The sequence below is a fragment of the Protopterus annectens genome, chromosome 12.part0, assembly GCF_019279795.1.
Source record: "Protopterus annectens isolate FY-2018-M chromosome 12.part0, PAN1.0, whole genome shotgun sequence".
NCBI lineage: Eukaryota > Metazoa > Chordata > Ceratodontiformes > Protopteridae > Protopterus > Protopterus annectens.
The window spans coordinates 1,047,036,356-1,047,051,919 of NC_056746.1; the positions used below are offsets into that span (position 1 = coordinate 1,047,036,356).

A 15,564-nucleotide genomic window follows, 5' to 3' on the forward strand; every position below is an offset into this window, starting at 1 on the left:
TCAGCTAACTAAGACTTAGCAGCTTTTAAGCTCTCTGTCCTACCTTTAATTAAAATAAATTGGCATATTCAGGCAGGTTACTTTGCTGCGGCTGTGCCCAGTATCAGACATCACTGTGACAAATGTACAGTTGTTTTTGTATACACAGTGTAATTGCTTTTAATATGTGAACTTGTTTTACTGTTCCTTGCTTCCCACGAAACAAACACCCCAACATATTGGGAGAACTGACTTTTATATAAAATGGATATTTCATTTCTATTTGTCTTCACAGCATTGGCTTTTGACTAGTGGTTTCTCCCTTTGGCCATATGGTACTGTAGCACTGTGGATATAGTGCTGTTTTTAGTACCTCTAAGCACTGTTGTTTGAAAAGTACCTTCAGACAGAATACTACACACTGCTTTAGTGCCTAATTGAGAACTAAGAAGACTGAATTTAAGCACTTTTTTCCAGCAGGTTTTATCATGGAGGCTGTATGTTACGGCCTTTAAGGGTCTTTGTAGCTACAATACATTGAAATAATCTGATTTGCATAGATGCCTCATTGCTATTTTCAAACTTCAGTTCTCTGAACCATTGTTTTTTAATAGCAGCAACTTTTCCTTTTTATGTTTCTTTTAAATGTGCAAGTTATTTTATTTTTAATATACTTTTTGTGTTTATGTATCTTTGCAAAATCCCTTTTCCATTGCATAGATTTTACAAAATTTATTAAATGCATTGAAATGTTTCCCGTCATGCTTATAGGCTTACTCAGTGCATTAGACTTGAATTTTAATTTTCATATTTTCTCTGATTTCTCTTTTGACAGTATTGTCATATGACCATTTCATGCTGACTAGTTTTGCAGCACAGTCTCACTTTATTTGTGCCCTTTTAATTTGCACCTTATCTTATGCAAATTGTTTTCTTCAGTTAAGGTTGTGTGCATTAGTAATTTCACCTGCTCTGCACAAATCCATGGGTTGTGATTAGGGCAGTTCTGTTTCTGTTAATCGTTCACCCCATGGTCATTTCTTACACTACAAGCTGCTGTGTATGCTGTTAGTGAATCTTGCAGTTGATGTTCTTCGGTTCAATGACATGTATTTGTAGCTTCTGTCTGACCTTTGCCCTAGTAAGAAACAAGTGATGAATAAATAGGAAGATGTTTATCGTGTTTCACTGTTGCAGTCCTTACAAAATGGGTTATCCGGCTCCTGGTAGCCCACAATCGGCCAGAATACCAACGTCCTTTGTATACGATATCGGCTGCCTTTGGTTTAAGCCTGATGTCAGTTACAAAAGAAGGTAACCAATGCCATTTCCTCAGTCTTTCTTGCCGTGGAGCCCGAAGCAGAAGCATTTTGCACGAGTGCCGGTCGGTCGAGTACCTTCCTTTTGTATTCTGACTGCTTAGTTGGAAGACATCCTCAGATAAGTACCTCATTGGGGTCCCTCTTTTCTTGCTTTAACGAATGTCAGAGAAAGTTAATAACTGTCTTGCCTGTGGAAAACAGTTTCCGCACCGTGATTTTCACTCCTATTGTATCGCTTGTTTGGGCCTTGAGCACGTCGACCCTAATTGTGTTCTCTGTGCTTCTTTCAACCTGCGTACCATTCAACATAGAGCTAGGATCTTGTTCAAGCATTTCGGAGTTTGACCTAAGTTCGTCGGCATTGCGTCCTCTGATCTCCCGACTTCAGATGTTCCTAAGAAGCGCAAGGATAAGGACCATGACGGGCTTTGGGTGAAATTAACTGACGACGCCCCTGTTAAGTTGGTTGTCGGCCCAGCGGTAGTCAATGTGGCGCTTTCTTTGCCCCTGCAATCCACGGATGTTCAGCAGAGGCGTCTGCAGAGACTTTTTGAGTCCTCCATACTGCAGGCTTCCACTTCGTCTTCTGACTCTCCACCAGTCACCACCTTTGATGGATCCGGAGCCGCTAAGCAGGCACCGGCTTCTGAGGCCTCTTTTCTCCGCCCGGAAACCAGATCCAGACCGACAACCTTGGTGCAGGCTACTGCGGTGGCTTGGTCTTCTGAGTCCCTCCAGCTTTTTAGTAGGCCTTCCATCCGAAAATCTACTCCAAAGCAGGTGCCAGCCTTCCCTTTAATGCTTCAATTTCAGTTGATTAAGATGGCTAGTGATCTCTTGACTCTTATCAGGAGCTCTCAGCCACCTCCTTCTAAGAGGGCTAGGGAATTGTCCTCAGAAGTTTTGTCTGCCTCAGACTCTGAGGTTTCCAGCACCTCTGCTGATGAAGAGGGAAACTCTCAGCTTTTTTATGGTTTTGAGGATTCTGATGCAGAAGACTCCATCCCTTCTGCCTCCCCTCCAGAAGACTTTTCTTTTGGCGATACTGTGAATACTCTTAGGAAGCCTTTCAAATGGGAAAGTCGGTACTACCCTCAATCTAAGAAACTGATTAGGGAATTCTTGGATTTGCCACAGCATAAGCCTTTGGCTATCCCTCCGGTTTTGAAAGTTGTTGATGTTTTCATGGAGAATTCTTTGACTCCTAATTCTGTTCCTCCTGCTCCCAGAAAGCCTGACAGGTATTATAGAGTTCCTGATTCTCATCAATTCCTTTTCAAGAATCCTGCTGCTAATCCAGAGATTATTTCTCAGGGCCCTAAAGGTGTTAGTCACAGTTGCTAAAAATCCTGTTCCTTCTGACAGGGAATCTAGGGCCTTGGATAGATTGGGTTAAAGGGTTTATACTTCTTCCACCCTGGCTATTAGGTCTGTTAATTGTCTTTTTCATATGCTTAAGTATCAGCAGCATGCTTAGTAAGCTATTAAGGCTAAAATTGCTGGTGTTCCTTCCCTGATGGAGAGTAAGGACATGCAAGATTTATTAAATTCTGCCACTCACTAAACATTCTCTACATTGTGGTTTCGACACTTTGGAGGCTTCTTGCAGGGCAGCTGCCACTGGTTCTTTTATTAGAAGACATGCTTGGCCCAGGAAACAGCCCCTTTCTGAACCTGTCATATCTAAATTACTGGATGTGCCTTTGCACAAGGACAATCTTTTTGGTAGCAAAGCAGAAGAGGTATTGAAAAAGTTGGAGGATAAGGCCAAATCTATGCAAACTGCTCAGGATTTTCTGCAAGTTCAGCCTCCTCGTTTTAGTAGGCATTACCCATCTAAGAATTGGACTTTTCCTGACCCTAGTAAACAAGGTCACTCTAGGCCTAGTGGTTACAGGTCTTCTAGGGGACCGACTTCTACCCCTCAAAAGGCTAAGCACTGGCAGGCTTCCTCGTCAAAATCGGGGAGTTCTAAGCAAACTTCCCAAAGCAAGTATTCCCAATGACTCCGGCCTTCCCCTGCCTGCCTCTGCGGGCCCAGAGTTTCCTTTGGGGGGAAGGTTAGCCATTTTTGCAGATGTCTGGTACACCATCACAGATGACAAATGGGTGCTCAAAATAGTATCCCAAGGCTACAAGTTCTCCTTTCACACCTTCCCGATCCACCAAGGATTCCCAGATATCCCTCCATCAAAGGGCAAAAGCAGAAAAACAAGATGTTCATAGTGTTACACTGCTGCAGTCATTACACTTGGGTTATCTGGCCGTCAGGTGGTTCCCCAGTCGGCCTGAGTTCCAAAGTCTTGGTCCGGCAATGATTGCTGTCGCCTCCTCCCTGACGTCAGTGCGACAGGGGTATATAAGATGCAGCCGACGCCATTTTCTTCAGTCTTTCTTGCCGCGCGGTGCGAGTTTCTTCTTTGCTAAACCTGGGAACAATAAAGCCAGTTCCTGCAGTACCGATAGGCCAGGGTTTCTACTCAAGACTTTTCCTGGTTCCCAAAAAAGGGGGCCTCTGGTGCCCTATTCTGGGTTTGTCCATTCTAAACACTTTTCTGATGATTCCCAAGTTCAAAATGCTCACTCTTCAGCAGTTGCTGCTAATGCTGTCTAAGGATTCCTGGCTGTTGACTTTGGATCTCAAAGAAGCTTATCTGCACATCCCAGTAAGGGAAAGCTGCAGGCAGTTCCTTCGCTTCAGGGCGGGGAACAGGCACTTCCAATTCTCTGCATTGCCCTTTGGCTTATCTATTGCTCCCAGAGTTTTTACAAAATTCCTGGTTCCAGTCATTGCTTTTTGCAGGAAAAGAAACATTCAAATTTACCCCTGGACGATTGTCTTATTCAGGCAAACTCTCCAGAGCAACTTCTAAAGGATTTGGACTTTGTAAAGAACCTTCTCACCTCTTTGGGCTACACTATCAGTGAAAAGAAGTCAAAGTTGGTACCCACCAGGGAGATTGTATTCCTGGGAGCGATTCTGAACACAGCCACCCAGGTGGTATACCTCCCTCAAGAGAAACAAATGGATCTTTCAAATTACTTCAAGAATTTGGCAAGCATGGCCCAGCTCTCTGCAAGGCAATTCCTGCAAGCACTGGGATTCATGGCTTCATGTATTCTTATGATACCATATGCCAGACTGCATATGAGGAAAATACAATGATACCTCAAAAACCTTTGGTGTCAACACACTCAGGATTTAGACTTGATTCTTCCTCTGATTCCCTGCCTGCAGACTGAGTTCCTTTGGTGGGCGACTGCCTGCGCACATAACAAAGGCCTGCCTTTCTGTCCACCTCCTGCCAGCCAGACTCTCACCACAGATGCCTCGGACTGCACTTGGGGAGCACAGATGCATTCAGGGGACTTAGAACTATCAACATGTTTATTTGCACATAAATCTGAAGGAATTGAAAGCAATCCAGCAGGCCTTGATGGCTTTCAAGCATCTTCTCTCTCCTGGTACTCTTCTAGTCAGGACAGACAACACCACAATCATGTGGTACATCAACAAGCAGGGAGGGACTCGCTCTTACCCCCTGTGCAGACAGAGCATGATACTATGGTCCATGGCTGCTTCCATGGGCGTTCATCTGATAGCTCAGTTTCTTCCAGGAAGGCTCAACACCTTGGTAGACCGGTTGAGCAGGCAGGTCCTGGATCCTAACGATTGGCAACTAAATAAGGTCATCTTCTATCACATCATTCAGCGTTGGGGCACTCCCCAGGTGGATCTCTTCTCATCTCCAACCAACCACCTTTTTCCAACCTTTTGCACCAGGGATCATCACGGCAAGGCTTGGAAAGTGGATGCTCTCTCCTTTCCCTGGACACGGCTCTCGATCTATGCATTCCCTCCTCTGCTTCTTCTTCCCAGAGTGCTATTAAAGATAAGGGATGAAAAACCAAGGGCCATTATCATAGCTTCAGACTGGCCCAAACAACACTGGTATCCACTACTTCGCAATCTTTCCCAGTCTCCGCCTTGGTATCTTCCCCTGATACCAGATCTCTTGGTTCAGGAGGGGGGAAAAATTCTACATCCTCATCTTCAGACTCTGCATTTGGCAGCCTGGCTCATAATTTAAACCTTTCCCAACAGGTGGTTGAGGTCCTTCGTGAGGCCAGGAGGCCTAGCACTAGGAAATCTTACCCAGATAAGTGGAAGTGATTCTCCATTTAGATGCAGACTAGAGGGGAAGACCCTTCTCAACCTTCTCTTCCTCTTATTCTTGACTATCTGGCAGGCTTGCTTAATGGTAGTCTTTCCTTTTCTTCTATCGTGATTCATGCTTCAGCTATTTCTGCTGATTGTTCCTTTGAGCAGCCCATTTTCTCTCATCCCTTGATGAAACAGTTCCTCAGGGGGTCTAGTAATTTAAAGCCTCCCAGAAGGGCATCTACACCTGCTTGTGATCTTAATTTTGTACTTGAGAAACGTACACTCCGTCTCCTTTTGAACCAGCTGCCTCAGCAGATTTGAAGTTTCTCTCCTGGAAAACTGCCTTTCTCTTGGCTATTACTTCGGCTAGAAGGGTTTCTGAGCTGCAGGCCTTAATGGCAGTAGAGCATTTTATCATCTTCCATGTGGATCGGGTTTCTCTTCGAACTAATCCCTCTTTTATGCCTAAGGTGGTTTCTAACCTGACTCTTAACCAGTCTGTCCACCTGCCTACCCTTCTTTCCTAATCCTCAGAATAAAGGAGAAATGTTATTGCATTCCCTGGATGTGCATAGACAGCTTAGATTTTACCTGGACAGGACTAAACCTTTTTGAAAGTTGGATCACTTGTTGGTCGGTTTTGCTCCTGGAGCTCAGGGCAAAGCTATTTCTAAACAAGACCATTTCTAAGTGGATTGCTCATTGTATTCACTTTTGTTACTTACAATATGGCAAGGTTCCTCCACAGAGTATAGGACCCATTCTACTAGAGCAGCCTCTACCTCTGCAGCTTTTTTAAGAGGTGTACCTACTAGGGACATCCTGGAAGCAGCTACCTGGACTTCTGTCCACACTTTCACTAAACATTACAATTTATCCTTGTTTTCTAAGTCCAGGGCTGGTTTTGCCACTGCAGTCTTGCAGGGCATCCTTACCAACCCTTAATCAGTGGGTGTTCCTCCTCCCTTTTGTTTTTTTCCTGGGCTTTGGGAATCAACCCATTTTGTAAGGACTGCAACAGTGAAACACGATGAACATAGTACAGTTGGGTGCACTTACCATAAGTGTATTCACTATTGCAGTCCTTGTTTACCCGCTTCCACCCCCCCTTTTTTCCTAGGGCACAGACTGGATTTGTCTTTTCCTGGTCTAACCTTTTTTTGGCGGCTCTTGACAGTTAAGGCACGAAAAACTGAGGAAATAGTGTCTGCTGCCATCCTTTGTACCTGTTGTCTGGCTTAAACCAAAGACAGCCGACATCATATACCAAGGACTTTGGTATTCTGGCCCACTGTGGGCTACCAGGAGCCGGATAACCCATTTTGTAAGGACTGCAACAGTGAATACACTCGAACATCTACATTTATGGTAGGTGTACACGACTGTACTTTCTCGCTAGGCTTACATTAATTTCCTTAATTTCTTTCTTATTGCTGGTGTTGGTCTTTATCTTTATCCTATTCAAAACAGTGTAAGAGTTGGATACCTCATAGGCTTGTTGCCTAGCAACATGTAGGAGTCTAGCTTACTTTTACCTTTGCAGGCTTTTCTGTTCTGAGGAATACATAACTTTTTTTTTTATTTATTTATTTTTTTATTCAAAGCCTCAGCTTTAGCTGCATTACATCGAAGAGGAAGGATTTCATATACTGGCATTTGGGACATTTTTTTCTGCTGGGAATTACACATCTGTACTTCCAAGCATGAAATTAAGTATGCATTCTGTCACCTTGTGATGTCTGGAGGAGAAGTGAATAGACAGTATGGATTTTCCCTGTGTTCATTTCAGTCATTCAAAAATGAGTAAATCATCTCGATGTACAATAATCAATGAAGTGCAACTCAAAAAGGTCTACACTTGCATAAAGCATTTTTTCCAGAGGGTAACCCCCCCCCCCAACCCTAACATATATCCACCAACTCCCCAATCTCAAAATATTAGGGAGTAGTGAAAAAAAGCAGCAGTGCAACTCTGGCTCATACAGTAGCAAGTGTATGTGGTGTAGATAAACTGCAGTTTAAAGAAGTCGAAGTAGGTCAGTGAATTGGCCTTTGCCACACTGTTGGGTAGGCTGACACTTTGAATGTGATCTGAACATCCATGAGCTCTTTATTTAGTGAGTATAGAAAGAAACCTCCAGCACATGACATGCAGCTTCTTGAAAGCTAGCTTATTGACATATAAAGTTATGTGTCCTGTATGTAGTAGCAATAATGTGCTAAATGGTTATTAGTAGAATAAAAAGCAGCAAGATGAGCTAAACTGAAGTATGTTTTGTCAGTCTTCTGTTTGTAGTGGTCCTTTAAGGTGGGAGCGGAACGGAGAACCCTCTACTACAAAGTAGTCAGTTGGGACTTCTACTTTCTCTTCTGTGAGTCTGACATCTTAAAAGAAGTGGAGTAGATTTCTGTTGCTTTTCTAGTAATATTCGTTAGAGCAGTGAATTTACTACTAAACAAGTGTTCCGTCTAGGGATTTGAGCTCTGTTAATGTTTCATTGTTGGTATCAGAAGATGACCTGATGCAGAAAATGGTCAGATTTGTCAAGGCACAGACTTCTGAATGCATGGAGTGCTATTTTTGTGTTGGCAATGTTAAACAATTTTGTTTTCAAAAATGACTTGTGCTACTGACTAAGGTTTGTGCAAAATTTGGAGACTTACTCCCATTCATATTTTGTGTTATGCCTGCTCTTCCTTATGCTGCAGACCCATAAGAGTCCAAAAATTGCTTGTTTTGTTGCTCAATACCTGACCGTTCTAATTCACAGGTTGCATTATTTCTATTGCATCTTATTGTTTAACTCCAGGCAGTTTTTACTAATAGGAGATCAGTCTGAATTGAAGTTGTTGAAGTTAATTTTTTGTGAAAAATCTTTAAATGTATTACAGGTAAATGGAATTGCATTCCATCCTGTCCATGGTACACTGGCAACTGTTGGATCTGATGGCCGATTCAGCTTTTGGGATAAAGATGCTCGCACAAAACTCAAAACTTCAGAGCAACTAGATCAGCCAATTTCTGCCTGTTGCTTCAATCATAATGGAAATATTTTTGCATATTCCTCAAGTTACGACTGGTCAAAGGTATGAGAATGAGTCTTTAGGACTGTAGTAGGGACACATTTTTTTGTAATGTTTTTAAGATGTAGTTGTTATGGATGCACTTGAGTACTCTCAACAGTTTTGTCTTTATTTTATTTAAATTTGTTTTCCATGGTAGGGCATGGATCCAAAAGGAACATTTTCTGGCCAGCCCAGCAAGAATAACCATGCTACATATTATCTAATGACAGGGTAAACAAGTCAAAAACAGGTCATAGAAACAAATTCAACAAGCAGTTATGACAAAAATCTAACAATAAAATTTTAAAAAGGCATTTTTAGCATTGAACATAGTTACTACAGTATGTATAGTAGGTATGACAGGTGAAGTTGCTACAAATTTAGTAAATGTTTACATTAAATACAATAGAAATATCTATAGTTAAAAAGAAGATTGCAAGTCAAAAGGATAATACAGAGTAACAGCCAAGTGCATTTTTGAAATGGAGGATTATTACTGGGTCTCTGATCATAACAAGACTGTATGGAGCTCTGTAATTATGAACAAATATCAGTTAAATGGCACTCAGTGTTACTATGGAGTGAGACCCAACCTTATTGTTTAGAAGTGTGCTTAATAATTGTTTAGCATCCCCTACACTGTTGTTAATATTGCATCTGGCGCTATGGTAGAGCTGAGTTAGGATGTTCAACTGATAACAGAGCATAAGTAGCAGGAGTAGCAGAACATGAAACGGGTTAATGTCAACTATGCTGCCGTCTACATTACACTTATTAAAAATAAAAATATGGTTGAACCAGCTGATTCCCTTACACAAGGAGTACATAAAGATGTACAGTTGTTTGCAACTATATTTCAAAGCTGTTACAGTACTCCCCCCCCCCCTTTTTTTTAATATGTATTTCTGTAGCTAGTAGAATATGGAACAGGCAAATCTCAATGAACTGCAAAGAATTATCATTGGATCTCCGATCTTAACTTAAAATCCTGTGTTCTTGATGCGAGTGCCAAGATTTCCTGGCTTCCGTGTCTCCAACACATAATATGCAAGTTACGATAGGGGACCAGGTCATAATCGTCTGTATTGTGTGTTCAAGACATGGATGCTAAGAAATTCTCCTTAAGACTAAATATTGGCATACATTTCGAGAAAGCAGCCAGTTACAGTGGAGACATAATCATATTTTTTTGTAGAGCATGGCGCTTTTTATGCACCATGTTCTATGAGTTACAAGGGAAAAAAAGTAAGAGCATGATGTTTTACTGGCTTTCAGTGCCTTTAAAATCTGGTAAGACCCTTTGGCACTGTCAGAGAGATAACAGGCAGAAAGTGTCCTTCTGATGAATGAAGAGGTGATGTTCATCGTGTTTCACTGTTGCAGTCATTACAATTGGGATATCCTGCTGGCAGGCTACCCGCAGTTGGCCTGAATTCCAAAGTCTAGGTCCGGCGCCGGTTGCTGTCACCTCTTCCCTGAAGTCAGTGCACCAGGGGTATAAAAGATGCAGCCGACGCCATTTTCTTCAGTCTTTCTTGCCATGTGGTGCCCGAAGCAAAAGCAGTTCGCAAGTGCTGGTCGGCCGACTCCTGAGATTTTCGTGTTCGAATTTCAGATCTGAAGTCTTCATTAAAAGCTAAGTACCCCTTTGGGGAAACTTTTTTCTTGCTCCAGACCGATGTCAGAAAAAGTTAATAATTGTATTTCTTGTGGGAAGCAAATACCTCATAAGGACTTTCATTCTTATTGTATTCCTTGCCTAGGCCCTGACCACGACGTTGCTAATTGTCGGTTCTGTGCTAGATTTAACCAACGCACTATTAAGCGTCGGTACTATTTTACATTTCACTATTTTTGCAGGAGATTTAATTACACGATGCCATCGGATAGCCATCCGACTACTGCAATTCACAAGTAACGCAAAGAAAAAGAAAAGGACAAGCATCCGAGGTCCAAAACTGATGACAAGGCTTCTTCTAAACCAGTCGCCAGTTCGCCGGTTCTCAGTGAGGCGCTTTTGCAGCCCCTGACACCCGCTACTTTAGAGCCGCAGGCCGCTACAGACTCCCACGTGGAGCCAACTAGGCTGCTGGCGACTCAAGGAAACTATTCCCTCAGATGGGTCTGGAGTCGCTGAGCAGGCATCTGCTTCTAAGCGTGTTTTCAGGCCTACACAGTTATATGTAAAATCGACTTCAGCTTCAAAGGCAAAGACTAAAGCACCTTTAAAGACAAAGAAACAAATGCAACAGCCACATGGACAGGCCTCCATGCCTAAAAAACAGATGCTCAAAATGGCCGAAGACCTAATTACTTTGATCAGGGGTTCCCATCCCCCTCCTGATAAGAGGCCTAGGCAAGAGACAGAATATGAATCTTCAGATCAGGTTTCCATTTGTTCTGATTCCTCTTCTGATCAGGAATACTCTCTTCCTCCCTATGAGGATTCTGATGCTGAAGAATCTATCCCTTCAGCCTCTCCTCCTGAGGATTACTTTTTTGGGGAAACTCTGCATACCATGAGGGAGCATTTCCACTGGAGAGCCAAGATTATTCAGAATCTAAGAAAAGGCTCAGAGACTACCTTTTACTACCTCAGCACAGGCCCTTGCTATTCACCCTGTGTTAGACATTGTAGATGATGTTTTTTTCAGAGTCCAGTCTGACTCCTGACTCCCTGCCTCCAGCTCCTGTTAAGCCAGACAGATGCTACAGGGTTCCTGATTCACATACATTTCTTTTTAAAAACCCTGCTGTTGACCCAGAAACTATCTCTCAGGGTCCCAAAGGGGTCGAGGCTTCCACTGCAAAAAACCCTACCCCCTCTGACAGGGATTCTAGAGCACTGGACAGATGGGGAAAAAAGATTTACACTTCTGCAACCTTGGCTATAAGGGCTTTAAATTGTCAGTTTCATATGCTTAAGTATCAGCAATATATTATGTTACTGCTACAACAGGAAATGTTGATAAATTCTGAATGTACAGAAAACAAAGAAATGCAGGATTTATTGCATGCAGCTGAACAAGTTGGAAAACATACTTTGCAGTGTGGTTTTGATTCTTTGGAGGCCTCCTGCAGGGCCGCTGTTACGGGTTCTGTCATCAGGAGGCATGCATGGTTAAAGGAACAGACTTTGCCTGATAATGTTAAAGCAAAATTATTAGATGCTCCATTACAGCATGATACTTTGTTTGGTGTTAAAGCAGAGGGGGTATTGAAGAAAATGGAGGACAAAGCAAAATCTATGCAAACAGTCAAGGATTTCTTACAGGTACAGCCTCCAAGATTTAGCAGACACTGGCCTACAAATAATTGGTCCTTTCCAGTGTCAAGACAGGCCATAAATGGGCAGATACAGACACCCTAGGGGCAGATCCCAGCCCCAAGGCACATACAGGTCTAAACAATGGGGTACTTCTTCCTCCAAAAGCGGAGAAGACAAATCACAGCCATACAGGAAACAGTCCCAATGGCTTCCCCCTGCCTGCGCCAAACACTTATCTAATGGCAGCACCATTAGGGGGAAAACTAGCATTTGTTCATCAAAATTGACACACCCAGGACAAATGGGTCTTGAACATAGTGTCACATGGCTACAAGTTTCACTTTCATACCCTGCCAAGGGCACACGGTTTGCTAGACCTGCCAAAACATAAATGGGCAGAGGCACAAAAGCAAGTTTCATTACTCATGGACATGAGGGCCATTCAGCAAGTACCAGAGCAAGAGCAGGGACAAGGATTTTACTCGACTGTTCTTGGTGCCCAGAAAGGACAAAGCCTGGAGACCAATACTGGACCTATCAATTCTAAACACATATCTGGATATTCCAAAATTCAAAATGTTGATGCTGCAGCAGCTTCTGCCCATGCTCGGCAAGAAGGCTTGGCTTGTGACCTTAGACCTAAAAGAGGCATACCTGCATGTCCCAATCAGACAATCATGCAGAAGATACCTCAGATTCATAGCTGGCTCAATACACTACCAATTCTCTGCACTGCCCTTTGGCTTCTCTACTGCGCCCAGGGTCTTCACAAAATGCCTGGCTCCAGTAATTGCATTCTTCAGACAAAGAGGAATACAAATATATCCTTACTTGGACGACTGCCTCATTCAAGCAGAGAACAAGGACATTCTACTACAGCATCTGGCTTTTGTAAAAAGATTACTAACATGTCTAGGGTACACAGTAAACGAAAAGAAATCAAAACTAGTACCCTCTCAAGAGATAATATTCCTGGGTGCAAGCTTAAATACAACTGCCCAGATGGCCTATCTCACGCCAGACAGACAAAGGCAACTGACTACTTATTTCAGACTGTTGACAACAAAGGCCCAGTTATCTGCAAGAAAAATTCTGCAGGCTTTGGGCTTCATGGCATCCTGCATTCTGCTAATTCCATATGCAAGACTGCATATGAGGAAACTTCAATGGTATCTAAAAAGTGTTTGGACTCAACATTGCCACAGCCTGGAAACAACAATTACCCTTATTCCCTGCCCTCAACAGGAGTTTCGATGGTGGGCAAAGGCCTGTCACCACAACAAAGGGCAGCCATTCACTTTCCCCTCAGCCAGGTAGACATTAACAACAGATGCATCAGATTATGCCTGGGGGGGCTCACATGGCAGGAAGATGCATTCAGGGCACGTGGTCCGCAAGCCAAATGCATCTACATATCAATCAAAAAGAGATGCTAGCTGTTCAGAATGCCCTGACAGCCTTCAAGGATCAACTTCATCCGGGACAACTACTGATAAAGACGGACAATACTACAGTCATGTGGTATATAAACAAGCAGGGAGGAACTAATTCCTATCCCCTTTGCAGACTAGCCATGACTTTGTGGGACACAGCATTGACTTACCAAGTACATCTGCAGGCACAATTCCTGCCAGGAAAGATGAGGACTCTGGCAGACAAACTAAGCAGAAACCTCATGGATCCCCATGAGTGGAAATTGGATTCGCAAGTCTTCAGCATGATAAGGAAATGGGGATGCCCGGACATAGATCTGTTTGCCTCCCCTCACAACTGCCAACTACAGACATTCTGCACAAGGACTTATCACGAGCAAGCATGGAAAGTGGATGCTCTATCTTTCAGCTGGAAAAACTTAACAGTATATGCCTTTCCTCCACTGCCTCTCCTCTCCAAGGTACTCATAAAAGTCAGACAAGAGAAGCCAAAACTGCTACTGATTGCCCCAGACTGGCCCCGCCAGCACTGGTACCCAATCCTAAGGAACCTGTCCCAGTGCCCTGCCTGGACATGACCTCAAATTCCTCACTTACTGTCCCAGCAAAACAATCAGATCCTGCACAGCCAACTCAAGACTTTAAATCTAATCTGGCAGCATGGCGGATAATGTAGTCATTCAAAACACCCCTCTTTCTAAAGTGGTGATGGATGTTATTTTGGAGGCCAGGAGGCCTAGTACCAGAAAATCTTATGCCGAAAAATGGAAGAGATTCTGTGCTTGGAACCAGGAGGAATTGACACAATTGTACCAAATATTCCTCAGATTTTGCAATACTTAACTGAGATGTTGGGCAAAGGCCTATCCTTTTCATCTATTAAGATTCATGCCTCTGCCATTTCAGCTCATTACAATACAAAGCCACCTATTTTTTCTCATCCTTTACTAAGGCAGTACCTCAGAGGTGCCAAAAATTTAAGGCCTCCAAGGAGATCACCAATACCTGCATGGGACCTCAATTATATCTTGGAAAAACTCACTCTGCCTCCTTTTGAGCCAGATGCTACAGCTGACCTTAAAATTTTTATCTTGGAAAACAGCTCTGCTCCTAGCAATAACCTCTGCAAGACGAGTCTCAGAGCTACAGGCACTTATGGCTGTGAGAACTTTTATCATTTTCTGTCTAGATAGGGTTTCTCTGAGGACAAACCTGACATTTATGCCTAAAGTAGTGTCCAGTGTGGCCCTTAACCAAGCTATTCACTTGCCTACCTTTTATCCAAACCCACAGAATAAGGGTGAGAGACTTGTGCATTCTTTGGACATACACAGACAGCTGTGCTTCTATTTGGACAGAACCAAAACTTTCAGAAAGACTGAGCAATTACTAGTGGCATATGCTGCAGGATCACAAGGAAAGGCTGTCTCAAAGCAGACTATTTCAAAGTGGATAGGCCACTGCATTCGTTTCTGTTATTCACAACATGGCAAATCAGTGCCTAAGGGCATTAGGCCACATTCAGCCAGAGCAGCAGTCACTTCAGCAGCCTTCCTCAGAGGAGTACCAACCAAAGACATTTTAGAGGCTGCAACCTGGAGTTCAGTGCACACTTTTACAAAGCACTATCACTTACCACTCTACTCTGAATCCAGGGCAGGCTTTGCCACTGCAGTTCTGCAGGGCCTCATAGCCACTCCTAATCCTATTTAGCTCCAGCCTCCCAACCTTAGCTTTGGGATTCAACCCAATTGTAATGACTGCAACAGTGAAACATGATGAACATAGTACAGTTGTGTACCTACCATAAATGTAGATGTTCAAGTGTATTCACTGTTGCAGTCCAGGTTACCCACCCACCATCCCCCTTATCTTTGCTGGAACTTATCTGTACTTCTCTATTCTATACAACCTTGGGTGGTGTATTTGCTTGTAGATGAAGGAATAATTTACTTTGGTGCATGCATGCTTTATTGTCATATTTTTAGCCTACCCTTTTGGGGGCACCTGACATCCGGGGCAAGAAAAACTGAAGAAAATGGCGTCTGCTGCATCTTTTATACCCATGACGCTATGACATCAGGGAAGAGGCGACAGCAACCGACTCCGGACCTAGACTTTGGATTCAGGCCGACTGCGGGTAGCCTGCCAGCAGGATAACCCAATTGTAATGACTGCAACAGTGAATGCACTCGAACATCTACATGGTAGGTACACAACTGTACTTTCTTTGTGTTTCACTGTTGCAGTCATCACACTTGGGTTATCTGCCTGCAGGTAGCACTCAGTCGGCCCGAATACCAGAAACTTAGTATTTCTGCATCTGATGCT

At 43.3% G+C, this 15,564-nt stretch overlaps 1 protein-coding gene across 6 annotated transcripts in view; it reads left to right on the forward strand.

Moving 5' to 3' along the window:
* Positions 1-15,564, forward strand: part of RAE1 (ribonucleic acid export 1) — a 601,382-nt gene that overhangs the window by 383,964 nt on the left and 201,854 nt on the right. For all 6 annotated transcript variants that reach the window (XM_044090053.1, XM_044090055.1, XM_044090052.1 and 3 more), the window contains one exon: positions 8,359-8,553. In XM_044090053.1, coding sequence (XP_043945988.1) covers positions 8,359-8,553 — 195 coding nt within the window. The remainder of the gene's footprint in view (positions 1-8,358; positions 8,554-15,564) is intronic.